At 43.9% G+C, this 27,565-nt stretch overlaps 1 protein-coding gene across 11 annotated transcripts in view; it reads right to left on the bottom strand.

The window, feature by feature from the left end:
• The window catches only part of ACTR3B (actin related protein 3B), a 104,203-nt gene that overhangs the window by 26,476 nt on the left and 50,162 nt on the right, over nucleotides 1–27,565 (bottom strand). For 6 of the 11 annotated variants that reach the window (XM_036899629.2, XM_057504932.1, XM_036899639.2 and 3 more), the window contains 5 exons: nucleotides 20,840–20,935; nucleotides 19,251–19,358; nucleotides 16,001–16,144; nucleotides 12,521–12,694; nucleotides 10,971–11,063 (listed from right to left, as the gene is read on the bottom strand). In XM_036899629.2, the coding sequence (XP_036755524.1) occupies nucleotides 10,971–11,063; nucleotides 12,521–12,694; nucleotides 16,001–16,144; nucleotides 19,251–19,358; nucleotides 20,840–20,935 (615 nt within the window). Of the gene's footprint in view, nucleotides 1–10,970; nucleotides 11,064–12,520; nucleotides 12,695–16,000; nucleotides 16,145–19,250; nucleotides 19,359–20,839; nucleotides 20,936–21,821; nucleotides 21,901–27,565 lie in introns of those variants that run through there. The other 5 variants (XM_036899635.2, XM_036899632.2, XM_036899630.2 and 2 more) reach the window with 5 other exon arrangements.

The following is a 27,565-nucleotide window of genomic DNA, read 5'->3' as shown; positions in this document are numbered from 1 at the left end:
TCCAACACTATTATCGTGTTACAACTTGTTGTATCAGGCCACTCGATGCTCAAACCCCTTCAGTTGGCTTCCCAACTTTCTCAGGGCATAAGTCAAAGCCCTTTAACAGCTCCCAAGACTCAGGGACATATACACGGGCTGTGCACTGCACAACTCTGAGGCTGCCATTCACTTAGCCCAGGGGCTGGCAACTCACAACACGGTGCTAATTAATATGCAGAACACAAAACAGTGGGAGAGCACAATATATCTACCTATTTATAGTTCAAAACAAAATGGAAGAGAAACAGTAATCACTGACAAGCAGAAAGTGCAAAGGAGTAACTTCTGTTTTACTGAAGATTCTGGCAGCTCTCAAATTTTCTAAATACATTTCAAGTTGGAAATAACCTGTGCTCATCTGCAGAGTCTATGTTTACTAGACTAAAACTGTTTCTGCAATGCAGTCCCCCACCCTGCTGAGTGCCTACGAACCCTAATCTATGTAGCACGCCCTTCACTAGGTCTGACGGCGCCACCTGTTTAAGGTCCCTGTGCTGACTGGAGCTTTCAGTAGCCTTCAAGAATTCTAATAGCACCTCACTTTGCTGCACAAATGTTTACCTCATACTGGCAAAGAAAATTCTCACTGTAAATTATCTCTGCAAGTGGAAAGGTCCTATCCTTATGCCAGTAAAAGGTACCATAATGCATAACATTAAAAACACTCTGCAGAGCCTGTCACCTGAAATTCAAGTAAGAAAAGACTTAAAGTCTATATTAATAGTAATTTCATTTAATTAATATCTAATATGACATTAAAAATAACAAAACTTCCCATTCCTGAAATGCTAAGTATTTTTGGTGCTAGAGGCATGAATCCTGCTTCTAACCTGGTCTGACAGACCCACAGCGCCACCTACTGCCATCTTGTGTAACTGTAAACACCTCGTGGGCTGACACAGGCGACAAAGTGCTCACAGAGAAGCCTGCACCCTGAGGCTCACTGCACGCTAAGCCACACCTCCGTCAGCAGCTCGTGGTAACTCCCCCTACACCGGGTTCTTTGAAAGCCTGTCCCTTTAGGGACAAGAGCTTCTTTACTTCCTAACAGAACCCAAAGACTACCCCAGCAACCTCTGAACAAACCTACCTCTAAAATGTGAGCTGCCGGATGCCCCTCCAGTGCCTAGAGGAAAGACACTAAATTCCAGGGCAGGCTTTCAACAGCCAGATTACAGGGGCTGTAACAGCTAATGACAAACGCCTCCAACATACACATCTTCCCTCTCCCTCGTAGCTCCTCTTGGTCCTTCAAAAGCTGTCATTTGGCGTCTGCCCGCCTCCTCACAGAGGACCCACGACCACTTCTCCACCCGCACTCATCTTGTGTGACCACCTGACGTCACCTGACAGGGCCGATGAAGGCTGTCTTCCCTTGGCTTCCAGAGTTTTTTTCTCTTTTTTCCACTACTCCTGGGCCTCTGTGGTGGTTAATTTTATGTATCAGCTTGCAGGCTACAGCACCCAATGATGTAATCAAACACTAATTTAGGTACTGCGGGGAAGGTAATCTATAGATGGGGTTACCACTAGGAACGAGTACCCTCCTCAATGTGTATGGGCCTCAGCCAAACTGCTGAAGACCCTGAAGCAAAAGCCAAGAGTTCCCAGAGCAGAAGGCATCCTGCCTAAGACTGCGGCATCAAGTCCACCTGAGCCTCCAGCCGGTCAGCCCGCCCTGGGAAACCCGGACTTGCAGCTCCAGGCCGAGCCCTTAAAATCAATCTCATGCAGGGAGAGAACAGAGCTACAGCCCACTGGTCGTTTCTCTGGAGATCGCTGACTGACTCGGTCTCTTTGGTATCCCGTGTCTGCTGTCCCTTAACATCACCTGGCCCCACGGGCCCCACGCAGGTCCCGTCCTCTTGCCTGCATGCTCTCCCGGCGACAGCCACTCACAGACCTGTTCTGTTTCAGCTCACCGATGGCCCTCAGAGTCTGACCCAGGTCTTCCTAAACCTCCAGCCCAGGTGTCCAACTCAGTATCACCACGAGCTGGCGCCCTCGCAGGCCCAGCACGCTCCGCTTCTCCTGTGTATCCTCTTAAGTGACAGCCCCATCCTCCTAGATGTACAAGTAAGAAGTCTGAACCTTTCCCTGCCTCACCAAAACATCATCAGATACCTCAGAGCCCCTCTCCCTCCAAGCACCTTCCTCCACACCTACTGTCACTTCCCCAGGACACACACGCTCCTCACTGACCAAAGGCCTGGCACCAAGCCATTCCCTCAGGGGCAGCTCAAGCACTTTTCTAACCCCTAAACTGGATTATGTCACCTGCAAAGACCGTCAGTGCCCTCAAGAGAAAACCTACCTCCACCCAGAGCCCTCGGGGGCATGTGCCCCTCCCTTTGACGAGGGGCGGAGCACAGTACATGTAGCTCGCATTCCCTCTCCTATGGGCCCCACATACTCTGGCCCCTGCACCCATCCCAGGCTCCACGCCCATCACGTTTTCAAATATTAGGTCCAAGGATGCTGAGTTCTCTCCAGATCCACAAATGTTCTACTCTCCTGCACCCCTGATCCTGCAAACAGACTGTTTCCACCAACTGGAATACCCTCCCCTCGGGAGCTACATTACCTGCCCTGACCAGGAAGTGACAACTGCCTGCAGGGCTCAGAGCGAATGTGAGCTGTCCCATGAGGCAGCCATTAACCACATACAGCCACTGCAGTTTAAAGCAAACGAAATTGTCAGTGCTGTTCCTCAGTCACACAGGGCTGCATTTCAAGGACTCAACTGTCACATGTGGTTAGTGGCAACCGCATTAAATGACAGAGGTGTGGAACATTTCCCTCCCTACAAAAAAATACATGGGAGAGACCCAGCTCAGACATCACTGACCAGGGTTCTTCCCCACCCTGGGCTGGGGGACACCTTCCCCTGCGTTTCCAGAGCTTGCTGCCCTCAGCGGAGGCCTGAGACCTCAGCGTGAATGGCCTGTCTGCCCGTGTGTGTCCTCAGAGCCTAGTGAGGCCTGGCCCTCCACAGGTCTCAATGAACATTTATTTATACATTGTCAAAACAGAGGAACATCATCACCAATTCCCTCAGGACTCTCATTAGGAGTTTCTTGAAGCTGTTCTCAACTTGGCAAGTCAACATTCCCTCCCCAGTAATACAGAGGTGATGCCAATTCTGGACACTGGCATCAACTAGCCGGAAGCATTGACCAAGAGCTCTGGGGGAACTGAGTGTGGGGCCAGACCTGAAACGAGCAGAACTCTGGGAACTTCTCTGTCCACTGGCCTGCCCCTCACAGAGCAGCTATCTTCTCCTCTGTTCACATGTCAGACTTCTATCAAGATGTCATCTGAATAAAAGGCCTATTTTGAAAAGGGCTAGAAAAAAACTAATGATATATTAAAATAGGTGTTTTTCTCTCTCAAATATTAAATATATTTGAACTCATTCATCATTAATAAAAGATAATACATATAACTCATTTCCTTTGCAACATGTTTTTCTGATTTAAGGCATTAACATAATTATAATATATATACCCAGGCAAGCAATTTGTTGCAGAAAAATCACTAGTCGAGCTGTATCAAAATATACTCACATCTGTTTGACAAACAATGAACGAGAACTTGTAACAGCTCCCAAACCCCTGCTGATACGCAGGCCTCCAAGTATTCTATCCCTGGCCCCACCTTCCCTCCTAGACTGTTCCCACCAGCTCCATTACAACCTTAGGCTTCACCCAGACAGGACTGCTGAAACTTCTGCCCTGCTCTCCGGCTGCTTCTGTGCTCGTGAAGCCCCTGCCGGGATGTCTCCCCTACTCATCTCTGCAGGCCAGGCCCTCAGGCTCAGCTCAAAAGCCATCTTTTCCAGCCTGTCTTGAGCCCCTCTAAGTAAATGCAATCTGCCCCTTCTCTCAATTACCATAATTTGCATGATTCACCTTAATGACATTTAGCTTGTAGTGTTTCCCATTAGAACATTTCAGTATTATTTTTAGCTTTTTTGTAAGCCCTTGAAGACAAGAACCATCTCTCACGCATACTTAATCCTCTAAGTTAGCAACGACAGGGTCTTGTATTTAGTAGACATTCAGACAAACAGAATTCAGATATGGATGGCATCCAGTTGCATACAAGGCAACTCGGGACCGGCGTTGCCCTCCACTAAAGCATGACAGCCATAAACACTGGCCAGTCCTGGTGGGAACCAGTGGGTCCCAACTCACCGCACGTTGGAGTCACCTGAGCAGCTTTTCAAATCCAATACCCAGGCCCAGCCCAAATTTATCAGACCCTTCGGGGTGGGGCCCAGACACCTGTGTATTTTGATGCTCCTGGGATGAGGCCCACGGGCAGCCAGGGCTGAACCTTCTTGTTTTAAGCAGCACCTGCTCCCCATAAGGCCTTGGTGCTGGGAACCCGCAGGCCTTCCAAGCCCGGTCTCTCACAGTGCCCTCCCAGGCCTCGCCCCTGCGATGTTCCAAGGCTGAACAGAGACAGACAGCACATATAGATACCATCCATACCTGCAGACCACACCGAAATGAAAATTAGATTATGACCACTGTCTTGCCAATGGGCTCCAACCCCGGGGAAGTTCGCTATGGATTCAGTGTGACCAAAGAAATCAACAGCAAAACGTTCTTGGGGTGAAAGGGTTCATTACCCGGCTTGTTCTCCAGCGATAGGTGGAGCACTAGCGTCTCTGCGTCTGCCCAGAGCGCTGGGCCGAGCTCTCTACATAGTGCAGTAATAGCTTATTGCCTACAGGTGTGGAAGCGACAGCCCAGCAACAGGACAGTTACATCATCAGGTGGCTTAAGTTCAGTGAGGATCCTGACCATAGGAACCCCAACTTCCCCACAACCACTTTCATCTAAAAAAAATTGTTCTTTTTTAAACATGCTAAATTTCCAACACCTTCTTTTAGTCTCATTCTCCCACTGCCTCCAGCTCTCCTCTGGCAGCCTGAGCACGGTGTCACCTCAAGGACTAGAAAGGCCTCGGGTGTTTTCAGAGGAGCCTGGAGTAAGCCCCCTCCTGCTTGTTCATCATAAGAAACTCCACTAACAGCTACTGAGACTGAGTCTGGGAAATTTAAGTCCTGGCCCTATGGGTCTGGGCAAAGGGAAGACTACTTCCTCTGAAGCCAAAAAGCAGACCCTCAGGGCACCTTCCGCTGGTCTCTGGGCTCCACTCTGGCTGATTCGGCCACCAGGGTCGCCCGAGTAAGGTGGCAGGAGCTGGAGGGACAGCACGCGGTGGCTCTGGGAGGCCCGGAACCCAGCCCCTGTGCCCCTGGAGGGGCAGCTTACCTGGCCTAGCGCCCAGCAGGGCTCAGCAGATGTACTGTTTCCCCTTCTCAGCTGACTTTCTCTGGGGACGGGCACGCTTCCCACTTCCTTACTGGTCTGAGTACTTGTTAAGCCCACGTCAGGTGCTGGGCCACTGATAAGAGTGGGCCCAGCAGAGCATCTGGCTGGATGCACCAAGGGGACGTGAAGGTGCCCCTCCCTACCCACGGAGCACCCACGGGGCCCACTCAGGGGCCGGCTAAGACCCGAGCTGAGCAGGTGACCTCCCTGGGGAAGGACTGGCATCATCAGCCTTGCCTGAAATGTGAGAAGTGTGGAAAGACGCTGACCTCGGGGGTCACTCTGATCACGAAGGCAAGCCCTACTGCAGCCACCCCTGCTACTCCGCACGTTCCGGCCCAAAGGCTTTGGCCAGGGTGGAGCTGAGAGGCACAATTTCAAGTGAACCAGGTTGTGGAGATCCCATCTCTGGCTGCTTGACGGGTCCCTCCAGGTAGATGCCAGGCCTTACCCCCAGGCAGCTGGGGCTCCCCTGTAGACACCCATGCCCTCAACAAACCTCAACACTGGGAAGAAGAAAAAAAAAAGAAAAGAGCCAGGCCCAGCAAGTAGGAAGAAACATTGGTAACAAAGAAGGAATGACAAAGTCGTAAGACCAACAAGGAAATGTGCTTCTTAAAGACATTTAAATGCTTCTCTCTCTCGAGCAAGACTGCCGCTTGTTCTGCAGAAGTAATAGTATGTCCTCTAACTAGAAGAGTGTTTCAGGATTACCTTTTCACACCCACAAACCCACACTCTGTGCATTTCCTAAATGCAGAAGTTGAAGGTGGAAGGTTCTTGCCATGGCAAGTTCACATCCACACTTAGGAGGTGTCACGCAAGCAGAACAAAAGAACAGGATGAATTTGAACAATGAAGCCACATGCCCAAGATGCCAGCCCCAGGGCCGCCCCTCCTGACCCCACACAGAGAGAGCCCATCTGGGAACAGTGATGGCAGCTTCTGGACATGAAGTCAGCAGAGCACTGATGAACAGTCTGCAGCTCTGCCCTTTGCTGGCAGGAGCCACAAATCCCTGAAGCACAAGGAGCCCGACAACCACTCTTTTACAGCATCTCCCTGAAGGGCAGCACTGGGCAGCTGGTGCACGAACATACCCCTAAGGGCAGCACCGGACAGCTGGTGCACAGACGCCTCACCTTTACACACACAGTCGGACAAGACTGGAACAGGAAAATGCTAGAACTGAGCTTTCGTAAGTAATCACTGAAATGTCTACAACAGGCTGTCTCTTTTCACAAAGAGTTCCTATGAATCAGCCACTCCTGGTCATTCACATTGTCTTCGGCTGCTTTGGCAGAATTGAGTAAAAGCAACACAGATGGAAGGACCTGCAAAGCCAAAAATATTTACCAGATTGCCCTTTGCAGAAAAAGTTGGCAATGCCTGGTCTAAAATCACCAGGGGAAATGTCACCTCAACAGACATTTCCTGCCAGGTTATTGCACAGAAAAGGGCAATTCTGGGCCTTAATATTATACTTCAATTTGCTCATCAAACCCCATTTTGGAAACTAGTCCCTTTTGTGGTGGCCTGGCAGAGGCACTGGTGCCCAGCAGACACTCCAGCACCCTCCCCATGTTCCAGTGCCTGGCGGGGAGGTGGGCCGTGCACCACGCGATGGCCCACAGGAGAGAGCCAAGGTGGCCAGCCAGCTGCTCTCCCTACAGACATGACCAATGAGACGGTGTCCCAGTAGGGAGGCCCCACACCGGCTAGGATCCAGGAGCAAACAGGAAGCCTCTGCTGTTAAGCACACAGATTTCAGGGGTAATCTTCCCCATGACATATTCTAGTCCTCTCTGAAATCTTACAAAGGTGGCAAAGGGGGGCAGCCACTCCCATTTATGTCTCTCCTTTCCCCACGGGGTATACAAAGGTTATCTCCTTTGCCACATGAAGAAGAAGAAACACAGTCCACGCCACACATTCCGGCCTCCCCTTCAGCCCACCTGAACTCTAAATCACTTGCGAGGCTTCAGTGACATACAGAGGCCCACACAGAGGACGCCTAGCTGGTCAGAGCACAGGATTTCCTCAGCACAAGCCTGGTGACCAGGGCCAAGCTAAAACATTTCCAAACACCAGAGAGGAGATGATCCCCCTAGTGGTGAAGGGGTCGGGGCAGGGTTTTTTCCCTCTTTGCAGAAGCATCTTCCTCCTGCCTTTCACATACCTTTGATGTGGTGGAAAAAGCATGCGTTTTCAAAGATATGGGAAATGGGATGGACTCAAAACCTGGCAGCTATGTGATCACCAACCACTTAACCCATCTCAAAACGCCTTCTCTCATCTGTGAGGAAGAGAATATTGTCAGTCTCCACAGATGTCTGTGAGGATTAAACACCAAGTCCCCACCCCCACCCGCCTCTTCCAGGAAATGGGCACAGGAGGAGCAACACCCTCACTAGCTGCTCCTTTGACACATGAACACTCATAAAAAAATTTAGCTATTTATGAAATGATCTTGTAAGTTTCAATGTCTGAGTAACAGATTTCTTGAAGTGAAGTCTATTCAGAAGTGAAGCTCCAAGATAGTTTCTGAATAATAATGAACACCTGGAAAGCAATTAACCACAAAAAAAGCAAACCTGAAATTTCCTACCATTTTAAAAACTACATTTAGAAGTTCAATCACTTTCTCCAACTTCTGAGCATAGAGCTGACAGAAATCTGAAACTTTCAAAATACACTGGGAAATGCACTTGACTGGGTCACCGCCGTTGTATTTGTCACCTGCCTTTCCGGACCCTCACCCGAACCACCCTTCCACTCTGGCTTCTTCATCCCGTCATCCCTGACCTCCTACACTGGACTCTGTGCTCACTTCCTCCAGCCGACAAGCCACAGGAGTCTGCAGAGGTCCATGTCCACCAGCGCCCAGGACAGCAGATGACCGACACCTCTTGCCTACACTACCACACACCCACAGAAGAATGGCTTTAAAGTAATGTTTTTACTTCCAGTGCCCCCGCCCCTGAAGATACTGGGTAACAGAAGGTGTCACTGGCATCTGACCACCGTGCTGCTGATCGGAACAGCCTAGCACTCCCACTAGGTGACTGGGAGATTACCACCAACTTGGGAGACAAACAGGGAGCACAGGTGGTGTGCGTGCAGGGCTACAGCGCAGTCTCCCAAAGTGTCTAGAAAAGAGAGAAGTCTAAGCCCAGACGCCCCGAGCCGGAGAGGAGGCGAGCTGCACCTCAGCAGCCTCTGCAAAAGCCCCTTCTCATCCCCAGGCCCCAAGATGCTTTTTTCCTCCCCTATTTAGAAAGTCACATTCTCTCCTCACTTTAATCCTAGTGACCATCTCCCACGTTTGGATGTCACAGCCACATGCAATTTTACTACGCACCGCGGAGCTGACACACTGCCCCACACATGCGTGCGCATCTCCACAGCTCATCAAAGGTTTTCTCAGTGTTTTTGATGCTTCCTGAGTTCAGGGTTGGTACATGTGATGTGCTTTACTATTTAGCACATTGTTACCAATGCCTTAACAATTCCAAGACTGGAAATGGCCCTGCAGGGGACAGTCAGACAGGAAGGAGCAGACCCCTACCTAGGAAGAGGGGAGGGCGGCTCTTGCAGGTGACCTAAGCACGTCACACAGAAAAAAGAGATTCTCATCTTCTCCAGGCAACAGAGACTGCTGGCTTGTTCTGTGTCACCAGCTCCAGTCGGCGGTTAAGGGATCTATCCCCTGGCCAGGGCGCCGGGGCAGGCGCAGGGGCAAGACCAGCTGCCCCTGGTGCCTCTTTCCCATCACCATGGTCAGCGTCTCATCTCGTAAGGGGCGGTCTCCAGTTTCCAGGGCCAGCTCAATGTCAAGAATCCCATACGTCTACTGACCATGAGCCAAACTGTCAAACGAGAGAAGCCTCTCCATCTCGTGAGCAATCCCTGTTATGTTAGGGTGACACGGAGACGAAAGGGCGTACACGTGCTCCCTGCTGTCGTGGACACGAAGACAGAGCTACTATTAAGACTTAAGAGGTGGGGAGAACACACACACACACACACACACACACACACACACTACTTCACTAACCTCAGTACCCCTGGATTTTTTTTTTTTTACTCAGAAATGGTCACTTTACTTCAAACAACTTAAGAGGTGGGGAGAACACACACACACACACACACACACACACACACACACACACACACACACACACACACTACTTCACTAACCTCAGTACCCCTGGATTTTTTTTTTTTTTTACTCAGAAATGGTCACTTTACTTCAAACAGCTCAGCACTGCACAAGCGATGGCAGAAAGGCCACTTGTTCAGACTCGGCTTGCTCTTCTGTTTTAATATGTGGGGTGAACCAAAAAAAGTGAGTGGTTTCTGTCATTTGTGTCCTTCATCCGTGTCACGGGTGGGGAATTCGCCAGGGCCGTTTGGGACTCTGGGAACACCTGACTAGGCTTAGTTTGTCTTCAGCTTCCCTTCCTTGTGCATTTTACTGGAGGACAGAAGTGTTTAAGGGTACACACCAAGTGAAAACAGAATTGTAATTTATTTTCATCCATAAAAAGCTATCTATATAGGAAAATGTTTTCCAATATAAAAATAATATCTGCTAACTATAAAGTTTCAATTTTAAAACACAAAGAGAAAGTAAATATTACTCATCTCCCACCCCAAAGATATTTAAGAGTTTGACATGTATCATTCCAGTGACTATATTTTTACATAAAATGAAATAATACTGTAAATAAACCTTACAGCTTACTGTTTCATTTAATAATATATGCTGTAGACATTTTCCACTTGCATTTATACTGATTTACCCTGTTCTTTTGAAAGTCTACATAGTAGTTCATTGCATAAATGAAACAAAGTTTATTAAACCCTCTTTACTGAGCCTGATTCTCTCCTCTTTAAAACTGAGACACCTGAGTTTACATAAGGTTAAGATGAAGTCCTGAGGCTGACTGCTGACAGCATGATTCACTCAGACAGAGGGTAACTAAAGATGAAGGAAGGCTGACCATTACTTTCTATTCTCAGTATCTGGCTCCCAGCAGTATTTCCTTTTGTCCTGTAACTACATGGACTAGCTTTTTCTCATTTCAAGTTTTAAAATTCCCTGCATCAGAAAATGTTGAAAAAAATATTACATAAGCATTTTCTATTTGATTGTTTCATTTCAAGCTCTAACTTCTTTCTGAAAATACCACATTTGGCACTGAACCTAAATATGCATGGAACGAGACCAATGGAATTCATGCAGAGGAAGTATCACTTTTATCTTTCAATTGTAAGTATGGTTAAAATAGTCCAACTTCAAATATAGCTGGCCAGATAAGAAAAAAAGATACCAGAATATTTAAATTGAATTATCTCTAGTTAACTATTTCCATACATTTATGATCATACTTCCAAACATTTATGATCATCCCCACTCCAGGACGATTTTACTATCACACTGGCCTTTAACACATCCTATCAAACAAGGGGTGACGTGAAATAGGAATGTTGGCATACTGATATTAATAATCTAGTCTAAGAATGATATTCCTTTAATTCTGGAATGAAATCAAAGAACCTTACCCAAGCAGCTTATACCTTATACAGCGGACGACGAACATCAATGGGACAGTTCTGTATTACTTCATCAACAACATCTGAGATGGATTCCATAAAATCTGGGTTGGCAAACTAAATTTTATGTAAGTATAAAAGAAACATTATAATTTCTCTCAATAGGACAAAACAAAACCCTTCTTAAAAAAAGTAACTTTAACAAATGCAGCATTACTGTACCTTTAAAAACTTCACATTGGAATGAACCTATGTCAAATGAGTCCCAGGTGACTATGCACGCATGGTAACATGTGTCCGCTCAGGAGATGAAATGTGTGAGTTTCCGGAAGGAAAAATATCAAACAGTAGCAAAGATGGACCAGCCAGAATTATGAATACACAGTGATTTATGCAAATAAGAAATTGTGAAAAGTGTGTGCCTGATGGATATGATACACAGTGAGAAACACATGAGTATATAATAGGTATACTACTTATGAATATTAATATTATGCAGAAATTAACCAGGATATAAGAAAAAACATTGTCCATGAAAGACCACTGTAAGCCTGGGCTAGAAGACAGGGGGGCAGATGCGAGGGTATTTAAAATAAAGCAATCAACATGATAACAATCATGGACCAGGTAGACAGCCTTAGATTAAATTCTATAAGCTAAAGTATAAATGATCCAATTACATTACATTTGAAATATGTTTTAAAGGTCAAGGAGAACTTTAATGTGTAACAGTCTGGGAAAGGAGGAGGTAACATCCAGCTGCTCACCAGCTGTTCCCTGGACAGTCAGGTTTACATCTATTTTAAATCAACACCAAGGGCATGAGTGTGACATTTTTAGGTTACAGTAAGGTATACATTTTGTGCCATTTCCCTACACAAAGTAGTCACATACACATCTGAAAGTAGGCAGCAGTTTATAACCTACCTATTGAATATATACTCAATTAGGTAGGAAAATATACCAGAATACAAATAAAATGAATTTTATTTAAACCTTAAAATGCTGCCTCCTAACTCCTGCTTCTGTAAAAGTAGTAATTCTTCATATACTACTAATCTAAAAGATGATGCCTATAATTCTTAAAAACTATCTAACTGATGGAACAGCTAGTCTTCAGACAGAAGGTGTTAACCAACTTGCAGAAAGACCAACAGTCCTAAGCTAAAAATCGGGATTCGGAAGGGCGATCACAAAAGATGAAAAAGCTGTACGTTACCCCACTTTGTTACGGAGGCAACTTTTATTCAGTACCTGAGATGAATTGGTTTTCATAGTAGTGTGAGATTGATTTCGATTCCATTACCTTCTATGGCTCTTAAAACTTCTTCCTAGCCACTTGTGGTATAATCAATCGTTAGCTATTAAACAGATAATCAAGGCTATGGAGAGGTAAACTGAAACAATTACTCAAACAGACAGACCACACGGGGCTAGGAGCTTGCAGAGCAAAGCGGTGTGCACACAGGTGCCAGCCTGCTCGGCGACTTCTGGGAACTGATCTTTGTGCCACAAGGTGGCAGTATCGCTCCACACATGCCATACTCAGCACTCTCAAAATGCAAGCATCTTACCTCTGGGTGAAAGAATATCTCAGGTCCCAGGAACCTTTCGTAGCCAACATCGATAATGAACTTCTTCTGGTTGACCGCATTGATGCCCATGTACTGCTTGATCCACTTTCGGGGATCCACATCATACTTGGCAAATTCCTTGACTATATCAGGGCATATATAACAGTACTTCTCCTGCACACACACAGAGGTCACCAGGCGTTAACAGCTATCCAGTCTCTTCTCTCCGACAAATCCGCGGCAAGCTGATGCATTTAATACACCCGCCATGTGCCCCACCCACACCCACAGCTCCCCTCAGACGTGCTGGCACTACCATCTCCCACTGTGGACACAAGTGCGCTTTCGTTTTGGACATGTCAAGTCTGCTTTCTTTTGCAGCTCGACTACTAACCTCAGCCTCACTCTATCAAATTTTGTTGCCACATTATCTGAAATCGTGTCTAAAGGTGTGCCCTGAGCATCTTGTCTCCACCTGCTCCTTCCTGACTCCTATGCACCCCACAGCACTCGGCCCAAGGCACTCAATGCTGTCCTCTGGGCCAGCAGCAGGCCTGCTGGGCAGCCCAGTGCAGCAGCCGGCAGACCGCATCTGAGGCCCACCCATCGATCACCTGGCATGTAACCTGCCATGCAGTCAACACAGCACAGTCATCAGCCCCCCAACTAGTGTTCCCTGAGGGCCGAGGCCCAAGGGTCACCCAAGACAACCTCACACAGATGCCTGCCTGCTGGGGCATGTGCTCTGGCTGAGAGTCAGGAGCGCTATAATAAATAAATCACATGGCACATTGTAAGGTGGTAAGTACCATGGAAAGAAGAAAAGGCTGACTTGGGCAGGACTGGAGTGGCCATAGTCGCTGCTACAGGAGAACCTGCTAATGGTTTTCACCTTGGCACGAGCAAGCAGCCTGAGATGTTTCCTTAGCAGCTAGTGGTACCTGACTGCGGAGGGAGGGGGGGTCTCTGAAGTCAGTCACCTGTCCCCAGAGCTAACCTCAGCAAGGTAGCAGGTGGCACTCGAGTACCAGCTCCTGAAAGTGAGCTTCCTGTGGGCATGAGCCAGATGGGCTCTACCCAGTGCTTGGCACTATGTCGGGCACATAGCTGGTGCTCACTACACATATGGGAAAAACCTCTGAAGGTATTTCCACGATATTAAGTTTAAAGTTTCTTAGAATCCCTGAAACATAGTCTAATACCACCCATGGTATACTCTAGAGAATTATAAGACTGACAGGCAAGATTCATTACACAACCTTGTGTTTCCTGATAACAGAGCCAGAGAGTCAGCTAATCCAACTTTAAATCTACCAGGCTGGAGACAAAAGCACTGAACTGTCCTTAAGAAGCCTGGTCAAGTTCTCATGGCACCTCAGCTGGCTTTCCTGACAGCATGAAATGCCTCAATAAAGCTGGGTACAGTGCAGCAGGGTTAGTGGGAAATTCTCTACTCATGCTGCACGGGAGGTACGCACCACAGCCTACACGCCCTCAGGCCCGCTGGTGAACAAAGGACACAGTCAAGTAGTAACACGATGCAGGGGTGGCCCTAAACCACTCTTTCCAGGATCTCTCCCTCTACAGAAAGAAGCAGGCAGGATCCAGCAGCAGGTAACCGACACGGCAGGGTAGGGCCGCTACCGGAGAATCTGAAAGGAGTCCTTTACCCCCAACCTCCACCACTGAGTGATACACACTGTCCTAACCCGAATGGGCCAGCTCTGGACTCAAGGTCAGAACTGGACCCCGGGTAGCCAAAGAGTAAAATAAATGCCACGAGGAGAACCAGGAGCACAACCTCACAAGTCATCACGCTCAGGCATCATCCTGAAAAAGGGAATGCTCACATCCACCATATCAATCCCTAAGAGTTGGGAACAAGAGGTTCAATTCTGATTCATGTTTCTAACAGTTTTGGGGCGGCAAGAGCCTGGATCAAATATCCAAATTTCTTCCATTGAAGAAAGACAAAGAAAAGAAGAAGGAAAATCTCAGGAAATACTTTAATCCAAAAAGAAAGTCTTATGATACTTCCGAAACTTTCCCCAAAGGGTAAGGCCCAACTCTCTGGATTTGCCTGGGACCACAAGGTTCTAGCCCTGAAGATGCCCAATCCCTGGGACTCCACAGCCCCAGTTCCAAGGGGCAGCCAGTGACCCCACAAACTGAGCCCCTGACCTATTCTAGCGCACCCTGTCCTAAAAACTGATTTTTACGAAGAGCGTCATGCCAAATGTGGAAATCGCCTCTGATGCTTCCTTTCCTCCTACCAGCCTCAGTTAGAGTGCTTGGATGGGAGGAAAGTGGGGGAGCCTCACCTCCCCTAAACTCCACTGCAGCTCAAAAGTGTGTTGTTGAAGATATGAGAAAGGAGATGCTCACGGTCACATCACACCCCATACTTAAATTCTTCTCCAGAAACAAAAACCTTCCCTCTTATCTATATAATAATTATCCTGCATTACTACGAATCTCTTGCAGTTTGACTAAAAAAAAACCTGTCCTGACTTTGCAACCTAAAAGTTCCTTTAAAAAGGGTCTATCAACAATGACTGTAATGGGGTATGTGGTAGGGACTCGATAATGGGGGGAATCTAGTGACCACAATGTTGCTCAGGTGATTGTATATTAATGATACCAAAAAAAAAAGATGTATTTAGATATAAAATTTCAATTAGATATTCTGACACTCAAAAAAAATAAAGGAGGCCAAGAAGTGTTTATTTTCTTCTATTCTAAATGACTAGGTTTCTTGAAATCCATTTCTATATAATCAAATTATTTTCTGAAAACTAAAATCCATTTGATTCTAAAAAAAAAAAGGGTCCATCAACTGCTACATAAAGAGAAACACAAAGATTAAACTGATGGATCAGGTCACGTGGTCACTGTAAAATAAGGACCAATAAACCATTTGTGTCCTAATCTTACTGATTCTAAAACTTCCTGTAACTTCTCTAGCGTGATAATCAGAATCCAGAAGATACAGGTGGATCTTGCTTAATGACTGTGGTTCCCTGAATGGCATTACTCTGAGTAGTAATTCTCAGTGTGCAGAGCACACACACAACAGGTATTGGAACTGAGTCTGGCCGACTTCACAGGATTCCTCGTCCCTGCTGCCATCTGCTCCTTATTCTAAAAATGAAATGTGGAGAGAGACGAGGAAGACACACTTGGCTAATTGAAGGTTCTATCCAATTAGGCTCCAATTACATGTGCTGTACTACATACGCTGCTGTGCCACACCAGTTATCCAGCTGTTCTCATTTACAGCTGGGACCTCCACAAGCATTTCTGTTCAGAGTAAGAGACTAAACCTTAAGTCTTTCAGCCACTCAGTAGCAAACAGATCAAGCCCCACATTCGCAGGGAAGGGAGCGGAAGGACGGCGGGAGCAGGGGCGACAGCAGCAAGGGGAAGTGTCCAAGCACCCTTTCTCACCCCCAAACCGGCCCATTTTCCGTCTGTTTTTACCTTAATGGCTTTTGCAGTCTCCAGTGATTGCTCAGGAGGGATTCCCACCTCCCTCTCCCTTAGCAGCTGCTGAATGAAATACGTAATATCTCTACCTGCAATCGGGATGTGTTTGATGCAGCTTCCAATTACATAACCTTCTGCCTAGGGAAGAGGAGGAGGCAGAACAACCCATATGAGTGACTGCAGCAGGCAGGAGCTCCCTGGACTCTGTAACGGTTTCTTGCCCCCTCACTGAATTAACACGCATTTTACTCAACCCCCAACTCTATGCAAATCTCAGGACTGGAGGTCTTTTAAAATGACACCATGTGCAATTCCGTTAATATAAGCTCTCCATAAGCTACCTGAGACTCTCCACAAGCTACCAAAATGGTTTTCATTAGGAATGTGAAGAGAAAAACCAACAGAGCAGTTCATTTCAAAAAAGTAATGCTATCTGTCAGAATAACAAATCCAATAGTTTTTTTGTTCCTCTAACAAAAAGGGAAAGTTTTCTCTGTAAATTGTTAAACCAATTATCACTCTACTTTTATTTAAAAGTCAAGAATTTGGCTAAGTATGCAGGACTTAAATTCTGAGAACTTGGATTCAAATCCCAGGTGCACACACTTGTCAGCTGAATGACCTTGGACAAGTCTGTTAACATGATTCAGCCTCAATACCTTCATCCGTAATATGGGGCCAGTAGTATCTGGTGGGGTTTGCAATAGAGAATTAATGAAACAGTAGGTCCAGCACGTAGCACTGTTTTCTGGCATGTACTAAGCATTCAACAATGGGCCATTTATTGTACTAAGAGCTGAACTCACTAGGAATAATTCTGAGAAGCTAACTGAAAGCCATGCCACCGAGACCAGCGCTGGTCAGGAGTGGGGATCCTCTTGGTCAGCTGCCTTCCTAAGCCAATGAAGCATATCTGCCAGGGCCAGGATAGGAGCTGCAGCCCATCACAGCAGGGCCAGTGCCAAGAGTTCACCTTCCGGAGCACGCACACAGCCCCAGGCCCCTCACCAACCTTCCTGGGGACTCGACTCGCCACAGAAGCCACAGGTTCGGGCACACATTCAGCTTGCTCTACAGGGGGCTGCTGGTCAGAGTGGGTAACACCCTACCACAGTTCTACCAGATAAAGAGACATCCCAAGTTTCACATTATAGCACCGGCTTCTGTGCTACAAGCCATGTGAGTCAGAGGGAAGAGAGGCGAGCTGCTGACTTCACTGGACCAGAGCATTAGTTCTAATGATAATAAACATGAGATACAGTTGCCAGTTAAGTTGCAGAGACAAGCTACTGAGCCCCAGTTATGTTTCTTTCTGATGTACCTAACTTTTAGAAGAGAAAATTTGACTTTTCCACCGTCCCAAGTTATTTGTATTTTAAGATGGAGATAAAAAGTATGTACAACTTGAATTGATAAGAATATTAGCTAAAACACAAACTATTTACAATTATTATATTCTTTGCATTACATATAACATTTTCTAAAATTAATTCAACCATTACCCACTTTATCACAATACTTAAAAAAATGTTTTAAACCTAATGTCCAACAATAGGAAAATAAGGGAATTATGCCATACACACATGATGGGTTACTGCATAGTTATTAAATATTTTCTCATAGAATATTTAACCACAACCAAATACAGGGATAAATCAATATGCAAAATAAAACTTTAGGATTATATTATACAAAACCAGAGAAGGATATTAAGATCTCACTTAAAACACACACATACGCGTATCTAATAAAAAGAGCTTAGAAGGCTATACAGCCAAAAGTATAATAATGCAGTTCTCTGGGTGGGTTTATGGATCTTTTATTCTCTTCTTCACATTTCTATTTTATCAAGTTTTGTACAATAAATGTAATTTTTATAATCAGGAAAAAAAAAACAACTAAAATCTAGATAAAAATTCTTAAAACAACTTCCTCTGTGGATCCGTATACCACGTGAAACCAGCGTTTTCTTCCCTTCTCCTCAGACCCATGGGACAGAGACAGCAGCAGGCCCATAACACCTCGCTCTGGGGCCCGGCCTGCACTGATCTTTGAAGGCAACACCTCAGAGACAAAGCCAGGCGCCCAAATTCCCCAGTCAGGGTCACACCTCAAGGGCCACTTCTCAGTGACCCGCAGACACAAGAGTTATGAGATTAGCTTGAAAGGTGATCCAAGCACAGAGAACCCTTTGCGGGGTGCCATTCACTCCTGCCCCATCTCTCCTTGTGCAAAGTCACACTGGCAGGGGCACAAGGATGGGCACGAAAGTAGTCTGGCTTTTTCTACCTCAAAGCACATCAACCTAACCCTTCCCCTTAGGTGACTTCTGACCTTGAAGGAACTACCGTATTAGCATATTAACACATCATTCCTTGAACTTCCTGAAATGAAATGGTGACCATTTTTATCAAGTAAATGAATTATTTTTAAAATCCTAGTTTGCATTTTATAAAGGCCACACACACCACACACCACATACACACCCTTACAGGCAGAAAATATATTTGTAATATACATAAATAACCAGTAACAGGAGTTACCTCTGAGAAGGGGACTTCGAGGAGGAGGATCAGGAATAATAAGTCTGACTTTCCACTATAAGCCTCCTTTAGACAGTTATGATTAATTTAAAAAAATCTTTAACCCATTTAATAGTTCATTGGACCAAAAGAAAAATATAGATGTCTTAGAAGCCTGAATTAGGAATCACTTCTCTAATATTTTTAATATTAAAACCAAAAAGTGACATTACAGAGCATCTTGCAGGTCAAATGGCACAATCTCTCCTTGGATCTTAAATAATTAAAAAACAGGAAGCAATTTCTCTAAAGCAGGAGCTAGCTACAGCCATCCACCAGCTGTCACAGAACACAGAGATAATCACCACCCCTACGAGTCTGATACCCAATCTGAAGTCTACCCCGACAGCTCAGAACTAAGCCAGGAAAATCTTCCTGGTGACGTTACGCACAGTGGACAGAGCAGAGGCCCCAGAGGCCCCAAACAATTGCCGAATCCCAACTGCAGAAATCTGCCACTGCCAGTTTAAATTTTCCAACACCATGGATATTGGGCATCTTTTTCTTTCTCATATGCCTGGGTCTAAAAACTCTTGCCACCTTTTCTTTTCCAAGCAGAGCTATGACTTTACAAGTGGTATTGTACTTTTTCTTTTGACTTCTTCCCTTACCTGGCATCAGGTGAGACCCCCAGAGAGTGAAGCACCGAGTGCTGAGCTTACCACTGGGATAGCGTGGGTGACCCCGTCCCCGCTGTCAATGACGATCCCTGTTAACGTGCGCTCCCCAACTTGCCGGGACGTCCACGATGCTGCCAAGGCCAGCACTGCCTGGAAACAGATGAGCAAACGGTCTGCACGTGGGGCTTTCTCTGAGGGACTGTGACTGCTTGTCCTCAGGTGCAGTCGATAAGCTCTTTCTTAAATAATCTAAGCAACTCTTGTCCTTCCCTGTCCTCCATCTTTCCCCCAAAATGCAATTCCAAAGTGGACAACATGCAAATTTAGAGTACTTAAATTGGAGGAGTCAAGATTTTAACAGAAGAGTCCAATTTTTACAAAGAAAAACCATTGAGAAAGGCATTTAATTATGGACTAAGATTTTAATTTCTAATCCACTGGTTCCAAGGATGGGTCCTTTACAGGGTGCAGTAGGATAACTCGTGGAGAGTTTTTAAAAAGACAGATTACTAACTCTCACACCAAGAAATTCTAAGCTGGTAGGACTAGGACAGTGTTCTCAGCCAGGGGCAAATTTGCTCTCCCGGGGACTTCTAGTGACATCTGGCGCCATTTACGATTGGCGCTGTAGTGGTGCTGCCCCCAGGGAATGCAAGCCAGAGACTGTGCGCAGGACAGACCCCGCCACAAAGACATGCCTGACCCAAGCACTGAGGCTGAAAAACCTTGGTCTAAGATGAAGCCTGAGAATCTGTACTTATAAAAAACACTCTCCAGGTGACCTTGATGCACAGATGTCTTTGTGAGCCACTAGTCCAGTGTTTCCTAAAGTGGCTCCCTATTCCATGGAACATAACATAGGGAGGGGAACTATTTCTGGATACACCAACTTGAAGGTGTTCGAATAAACGGACCTCTTCAACACAGGCATTCTCAGGGCCTTTCCTGTGCAACTACACACTGTGGGTCACCGTGCAGGCTACAACATGTGGTGTCTCCCAAATTCTTTTTCTATGCTGTTACTCCTCCTCCTCTTTCTCAGAAATAAGGGACTAGTAGTAGGCAGAAAACATTTTGGGGAACACCTGCCTCAGTGCTTCCCAAAAACATCAGTCGATTCCCTTATAGAGGATGGCAGACATGTAACAACCAAAACCAACAAAAATTCCTACTCTAAGAACAAGTAGCTTCAAAGGAAGTTCTGCAAGCTCATAGAACCGCAGGATCCAAAATCCATAAGGAACCCTCTAGAGGTATTTTGTTTTTTAACAGACTCTGTAATATCTTTTCTTTTTTATGATCAGAAGTGAAAGAAGCCTAAAAAAGAACCCCATTTATATCTTAATCTTGTCACCCAGAGAAAAATACAATAGATTTTAACAAATGTAAAAAGACAGAGCCAAACAAATTCCACACCAACATATAAATATGTTTCATATAAATCATGGCACATGTTCTCTAGAGCACTGGCACTCGAACCTTGCCTGTGTGTGTGCTGAGGGAGGAGAGGAAGGGAGAGAGCACACAACACAACCTTACAACACCGCAGCCTTTGGTTTGGGATCAACCATTTCGTCCAGTATTAGACAGCTAAGATCCTTTGGGAATCATAAGAACAGCTTTGTTTTTACCTGAACTGCAATGTAGAGTCCTGGTACATTAAACGATTCAAACATAATTTCTGCAAGATATTCTCTATTTTCTGGTGTATTCAGGGGAGGCTCTGTCTGTAAGAAAACATTCACTGTATTTAGTATTCAGCCAAATTTTATGTAATTACATCAGAACCATAAAAAAGTTAACCTAAAAGCTTGTTAATTAGGATGTTGTACCACTCCTTAATTTAAAAGATAAGAGTACACCTAGAGTAATTAAAGAACTCTGGCTGCGGATCTTAAAAGCTTTAAAGATGGCAAAGTAAAGACCTCTCTAAACACTCCTACTCTTATTAACCACCCCAAAACAAGAACAAGTTACAGACAAGGAACGCCTATCTTTGGTAACATAACACTAAGCCCCGTGAGGCTAAACGCTCTGCAGCAAGTTGCCAAGGGCAATAAAACTCTGCAGGGCAGTGAGGCCATCAGAAGAGAATGCCAGAGGCTTCAGATCTCAGACGATGAGAGTACCCCGAAGAGGAGCAAAGCACAAGCCCTTGCTTGGAACACAATCGATCCGCACAGAACCGCTGCAGAAGCCTCCCCAGGCCCCACCTGCCATCAGAGCACAGCAGGCAAGGTTAGGGGGAACATCTCTGCCATCAGCTGCACGGCAGGAAAAAGCCAGGGCAGAAGCGGCTTCCCCAAGACACTGCTCTGCCCTCCAGCCTGAACTCACACACACTGCTGGTCCACGAAGGACTCCCCTCTTTCAAAGATGCAGAAAGAGCAGGAAGAAACCAAAGACCATACAAAAATACTAAAAGAAAAAGAGAGGGGTAAAAGAAATGTAACAGGAAACACAAATGGCAGATTAAAAACACATACCCAGAAAAATATAGGAACAAAGTAGATAAAAATCACAACATTTCAAAAGGTTCAAGTATCTATTTTAAAATAATCATTACCAAATAGAAGGAAATAACAGGATTACAGAAAAATAAAAAGAATAAACCTGCTTTTTGTCATTCAGCAATATGTTGTGAACATTTTTCCATGTCAATAAATATGGATATACATCACATATTTAAAGCTGCAAAAAAAAGAAGAAAGAAGAATAAATAAGAATTCTCTGGGTCTTCTCACAAAAAAAGTCCACATTACCCTTTGGTAATCACTCTCGCCCCTCAAAATTCTTATTTTGAAGCCCCAACCCACAATGTGCCTCTGTTTAGTGATGGAGCCTCCAGGGAGGTAATTAAGGCTAAACAAGGTTGTAGTGGTGGGGCCCTAATTAGATAGGACTAATGTCTTTATAATAAAAGGAAGAGACACCAGAGAGCTCTCTCCATACTCTACAGGAAAGGCTCTGTGAGGACACAGCCAGAAGGTGCTGTCTGCAAGCCAGGACGACAGTCCTCACCAGAAACCACCCCGACGACACCGTCATCTTGGACCTCACGCCTCCAGAACTGTGAGAAAACAAACACCTGTTGTTTAAGGCGTGCAGCCTATGGTATTTGTTACAGCCATTACATCAGACTAAGACACCTCTTCAAGCCAAAGTACAGCCAGACTCAGCCATCACCATAGCTATATTTAATACGGTCACACATGGCACCATTCTCACAGAGTCTGCAGAGCAAGGTTTGACCCAAGAATTCTACATCTGGCCACAATGTCAATCAAGTATGTTGCAAAAACAAAGGATCTTTAAACATGTAAGAACTTGGGAGAATTTGATTCCTGTGAGACCATCATGAATTAACTATTAGAAGATAAACTTTAGAAGAATGCAGTAAATACACCTGAAGCAGTTACAATAAGCAACTGATCCTAAAATTTAAGGCATGGGACTAAAGATTTTTCTTTTCTGGGAATTACAGAACAGATTGTAAATGTTATAAATTACAACAGCAGAAATAATATCAAGTTGAGAAATACCAAAGGAAAGGAGGGAATATAAAGACACTGATATCCTCTACCCATGGAAAAGACAGTGATAAACTATCAGAGATGTTAGCAAACATGAAGTTACAAATCTTAACATTAGAATAAATTAGTAACATAATCAAAAGCAGGTAGTAGAGAAAAGGAAGAGGAGGAAGAAAAATCTGGAAATGTACCAACCTGGTCACTAACCACAGTAGGAAGTACTTAATCCTCCCTAACCTAATATAGGGTAAATATATTTTATAAAATTATAGTTACATTAAAATATGTAAAAAATATATTAGAACAATTCAAGGCAAAGAGAAAACCAAGCCTGAGGGTTTTTTTTTTAATTCATACATACAGAAAGCACATTAAAAACAGAAAACATAATACAGAACAAAAGAGCTGGCCTGTCTGCGTGCTGCCTGTCAGGAAAGTGATTTCCTCTCTCTGTACTATTAGCACCTCCCTCACATCACTGGCATGATGAAAGTAACCTGAGTGCCTACTGCCGCACTTGGCATGCAGAATGTGCTCAATAAAAGTAAGTTTTTATTACTGAAATAATCAGCAAATACAAGTGAGAACTCACCTACTAAAAAGAAAATCTCTTAGCTAAGACCATGAGACAAAATCAAATAGGCAAGAGATCCATCTTAAACAAGGTGCTTCACAGAGGTCAAAAGTCATTGTTGTTCGCTAGATCAGAAACAACCTAAATGTCCATCATTAAGGAACTGATTTATAAATTATGTCACATCCATAAAATACAATACTCTGCAGCAATTCAAAAGAATGAGCTCTATCATGCATGTGATTGTATATTAATGATACCATAATGAAAAAAAAAGAATGAGCTCTATATGTGCTGATATGAAACAATCTCTAATGTAAACTGTTAAAAAGAGAAAGATGTCTCCATACTATATACATTCCTACATATTCTTTCATATCTACAATTTTTAATAAAATCTCTTTTTTAAAAAGCAAGTTGTATGGGGGAAGGGGAAATAGGGAATTGTTCAATGAATGCATTTAAGTTTCAGTTTTGCAAAGATGGAAAAGTTCTAGAGATCAATTACACAATGATAGTTAATATTACTGAACTATACACTTAAAAACGGTTAGGAAGTTAAATTTCATATTCTGTTTTTAGCAGAGTTTTTATTTTCTTAAAAAACCAAGGTGTACAACTGCATATTTATTTTGTTACTGTTTGTATAAAACAAAAGTTTATATATAATCCACATGCCTGCCCACAATTATCTCTGGAAAGAAAACAATGAACTGGTTAGGAACTGATGAAAATTGTTTCTGCTAGGAAGGGGACCTGGGAGGTACAACAGAAGTGGGAAGGAGGTGTACTTGCACTGGAAATCTTTCTGCACCTTTTAAATTCTGTGCTATACATGTTTAGTATCTTGTTAAACAAACAAATCTGGCTATCAACTGGCTGGGTGCTTTAGACTCTTGTGTAGCAACTGATGCAAAGCTCAAACACAGTGACCCAAGTACATTTTAATCACTGTAGTCAGAATCAATATATTCCCTGGATGGGGAAGAGAAAGCAATCCTAAAACATGGGAGAGAAATAATGAAGTCATAGTCAAAGCAGATTGTAAACAGGGACCTAAACGTCACTCAACAACATATTATTTTAATGTGCCTACTTCTAGGGGTTGACATTAAATTTATTAATACCGCTAAATGCCCAGCACATAGCACTATAAACATCAGCGATTATTATTTTAGATTTCTTTCTTTTAAAGTACATGAATAATAGCTACAGATTCCAACAGTACTGGTTACAATATATCTCTCTAAATACCTCCTATCAATCTGAGAAATGGGCCTAATAACTCCCTAACTTAGGGTTGTTGGTGGGATTCAATAAGTAAGTACATGTAAATACTTGGATCGGGGGTGAGAATGGGGCTGTGCGCAGAGCAAGTGCTCAATCACGCCAGCATAATTATCAGTAACGTATCTATGAAGTTTCTTTCGCCTTGCATGGAAATCCAAACACCCTCTCAAATAAGTTAACTTTATAAACAAAGCATTTAAACTGAGTAGAGGAGGAAACATATCAGGAGAGAAAGATAAAAAGGTATGAAAAGTACATGCATAGTCAGGGAATGCTTCCTGCTTGTCAGCTAAGAGCTGCCTGTTTGGTCTGCAGCAGAAAGGAACCGACAGGAAGACGTTACCAACAAGAATTATATAAATTACATATACATAAATTATATAAATCCTAGATGAATGAAAATTAAATATAAACATCAAAGGAAAATTGGTTTAGTACACAAAAATCTAAAGAGATGTTCAACAACATTACCTACAAAGGCAAAAAAATATCAATTGAGAAAGAAATCTGCTAACAAAGCTTCCTATCACAGAAAGAGCTCACAGGATAAAATGCGGTACTACGTACAATGAAATATTATAAAAAAGAAGCAAATTCTGACACAGGTTACACAACATGATGAACCTTGTTAGGCTAAGTGAAATAAGCCAGTCACAAAAGGACATGAAAAAGTGTGTAATTATTCCACTTATGTAGGCCCCCAGTCAGATTCATAGAGACAGAACATAGAACTATGGATACCAGAGGCTGAGGGCAGGGAGGGGGCACTGTTGTTTAATGGGGAAGGAGTTTCAGTTTGGGAAGTTGAAAAAGTTCAAAAGATAGGTGACGGTGACAGCTGCACAACACTGTAAATACACTTAATGCCACCAAACTGTAAATTCAAAAAGGTTAAAATGGTAAATCTTATGGTATGTACATTTTATCACAAAAAAAAATTTAAGGAAAAAGTTCACAGAAATCATAGCAGTAAGAAAAAGCAATGAAACACTGATATGTACAAGAGCATTAGAAACGAACAGGCAATTCACAATAGAGGAAATACAACTAATAAATGAGAAAAAATGTTTAAGATCAAAGTTATCAAAAATGCAAATTAAAGCATGAAGTGAATTTTTAACCCATCAAATAACCAAAAATGGTATTAATCAATACTGACAGGAATACAAATAAAGTGGGCCTCTTGTACATTACAGATGGCAGCGTGAAATGGTATGCTAAGACTCATAAAATTATGAATGCTTCTGGACCCCAAAATTAAACACTGGCAGTTTTTATATTTAAAAAAATGCTCCAACACAGAAAAAACTGTATGTGCAAAGATTATATTTATTGCTGCCAAACAATTTACCATCTGTGAAGAATTTACATTAAAATCTATGTACTTCCATTTAAGGGCACATTCACAATATAACTAGGTTCTCCTGGTTCTTGAAACAAATTTAGTATTATTAAGGGTATACACTCATGGGTTCTGAAAGCCACAATCATAAATCCATTTCTTCCTCAATCCTCCATTTCTTCTATATTTACACAGTGATTGTTCCTTTAGGAGGCCAATTTAAATGAAACTTTCCCAAACTATCATATATAACAAGATCTAAATTGGAAATATCAAGTTTTTCTTTTTTTTTTTTAATACTGAAGCATAGGATTAAAATATCACATGAATGCAAGCTACATAAACATTCTTATTCATAACAATGGTAAAATATCATCTGGTATTGATTCAAAAATGAATAATCAGTACCATAAAAACCAATCCATACTTCTGGATAAAGACAACAAAATGAACATATGTACCTAATATGCTCTACCCCCAAACCCCTGTATAATTACAGTAAAGAAACCTCTTTAAAAATATAAATCCTCAAGGAATGGAAAACAGGAGAGGAGATGACAATATACCGGAATCTGGAAAGCACATGGCCCGGTCCTAAGCAAACCCAAGGAATCAACCTCTGCTGGCTGGCGGCTGCTGTCCTGGACAGGGCAGGTCTAATCATGCTCAAGGACCAGGAAGCGGACCATTAGTAAGTCAGAACATACCACATGTGTTAATTTGACTGGGCTAAGACATTACTTCTGGGTGTGTTTATGAGGGTGTTTCTGGAAAAGATCAGCATTCAGTAGACTGGGTAGAGACCTGCCCTCATCAACGCGCATGGGCACCATCCAATCCACTGAGGACCCAGTGGAACAAAAAGGGTGATTGTCTGTGGGCTAAACACTCACCTTTCCTGCTCTTGGGCACTGGAGTTCCAGCTCCTGGGCCTTCTAGAGCAAGGTGTTCTCCTTTCTTCCTTGACTCATACGCAAAAAGTTTACAAATCTCTTCTGAAGTTACAACTCAATTTCCACTCAAGAGCACTACAATTCTTTAAAATACATGATTCTGTTTTGAACTCTGAGCAATTCAGTATGGAAGAGAATATATGATTCTCCATTTGCTATCTGCTCAATCCACATAGCCAAAGTGAGTTGAGCCTCTGAAACTTCTTGAAAAATATGAGCTGTAATAAGCTAGTTCTCACCCTGTATGTTCGACATCTGGTCACAACAGTCAGAAAGAACAATTCTGAGAACTACCAAGGGACCTATAATTTACACTCGCTTGTATCAAAAAGAAGCTCTTATCTGATGCACCTGCTTCCCTCCTCTTTAACTATTTCATTAACTAATGATTAAGGGCATAAACCTGAAAGAAACTTACCATTTCCATGACTTCCTCAATCATATCATGCAATGAACTGACTTGCAGAATTCAAAGCACAATACATAAAACACAGTATTTCTTATCTTTAATAAACCTAATTTTTTGAACATTCATGCAGGCACTCATTTTTGGCAAACAGACTTTAGCTTTTCCATATTCACACCAAAGACCTCCAACTCCCTCCTGGCAAGTGGTTTGACCTTACTGGCCTATATATGCCAGCTAAATCAGAAAAACATTTTTA

The sequence above is a fragment of the Manis pentadactyla genome, chromosome 7 (assembly GCF_030020395.1).
Source record: "Manis pentadactyla isolate mManPen7 chromosome 7, mManPen7.hap1, whole genome shotgun sequence".
Lineage (NCBI taxonomy): Eukaryota > Metazoa > Chordata > Mammalia > Pholidota > Manidae > Manis > Manis pentadactyla.
This window is presented reverse-complemented; position numbering and strand designations above follow the sequence as displayed.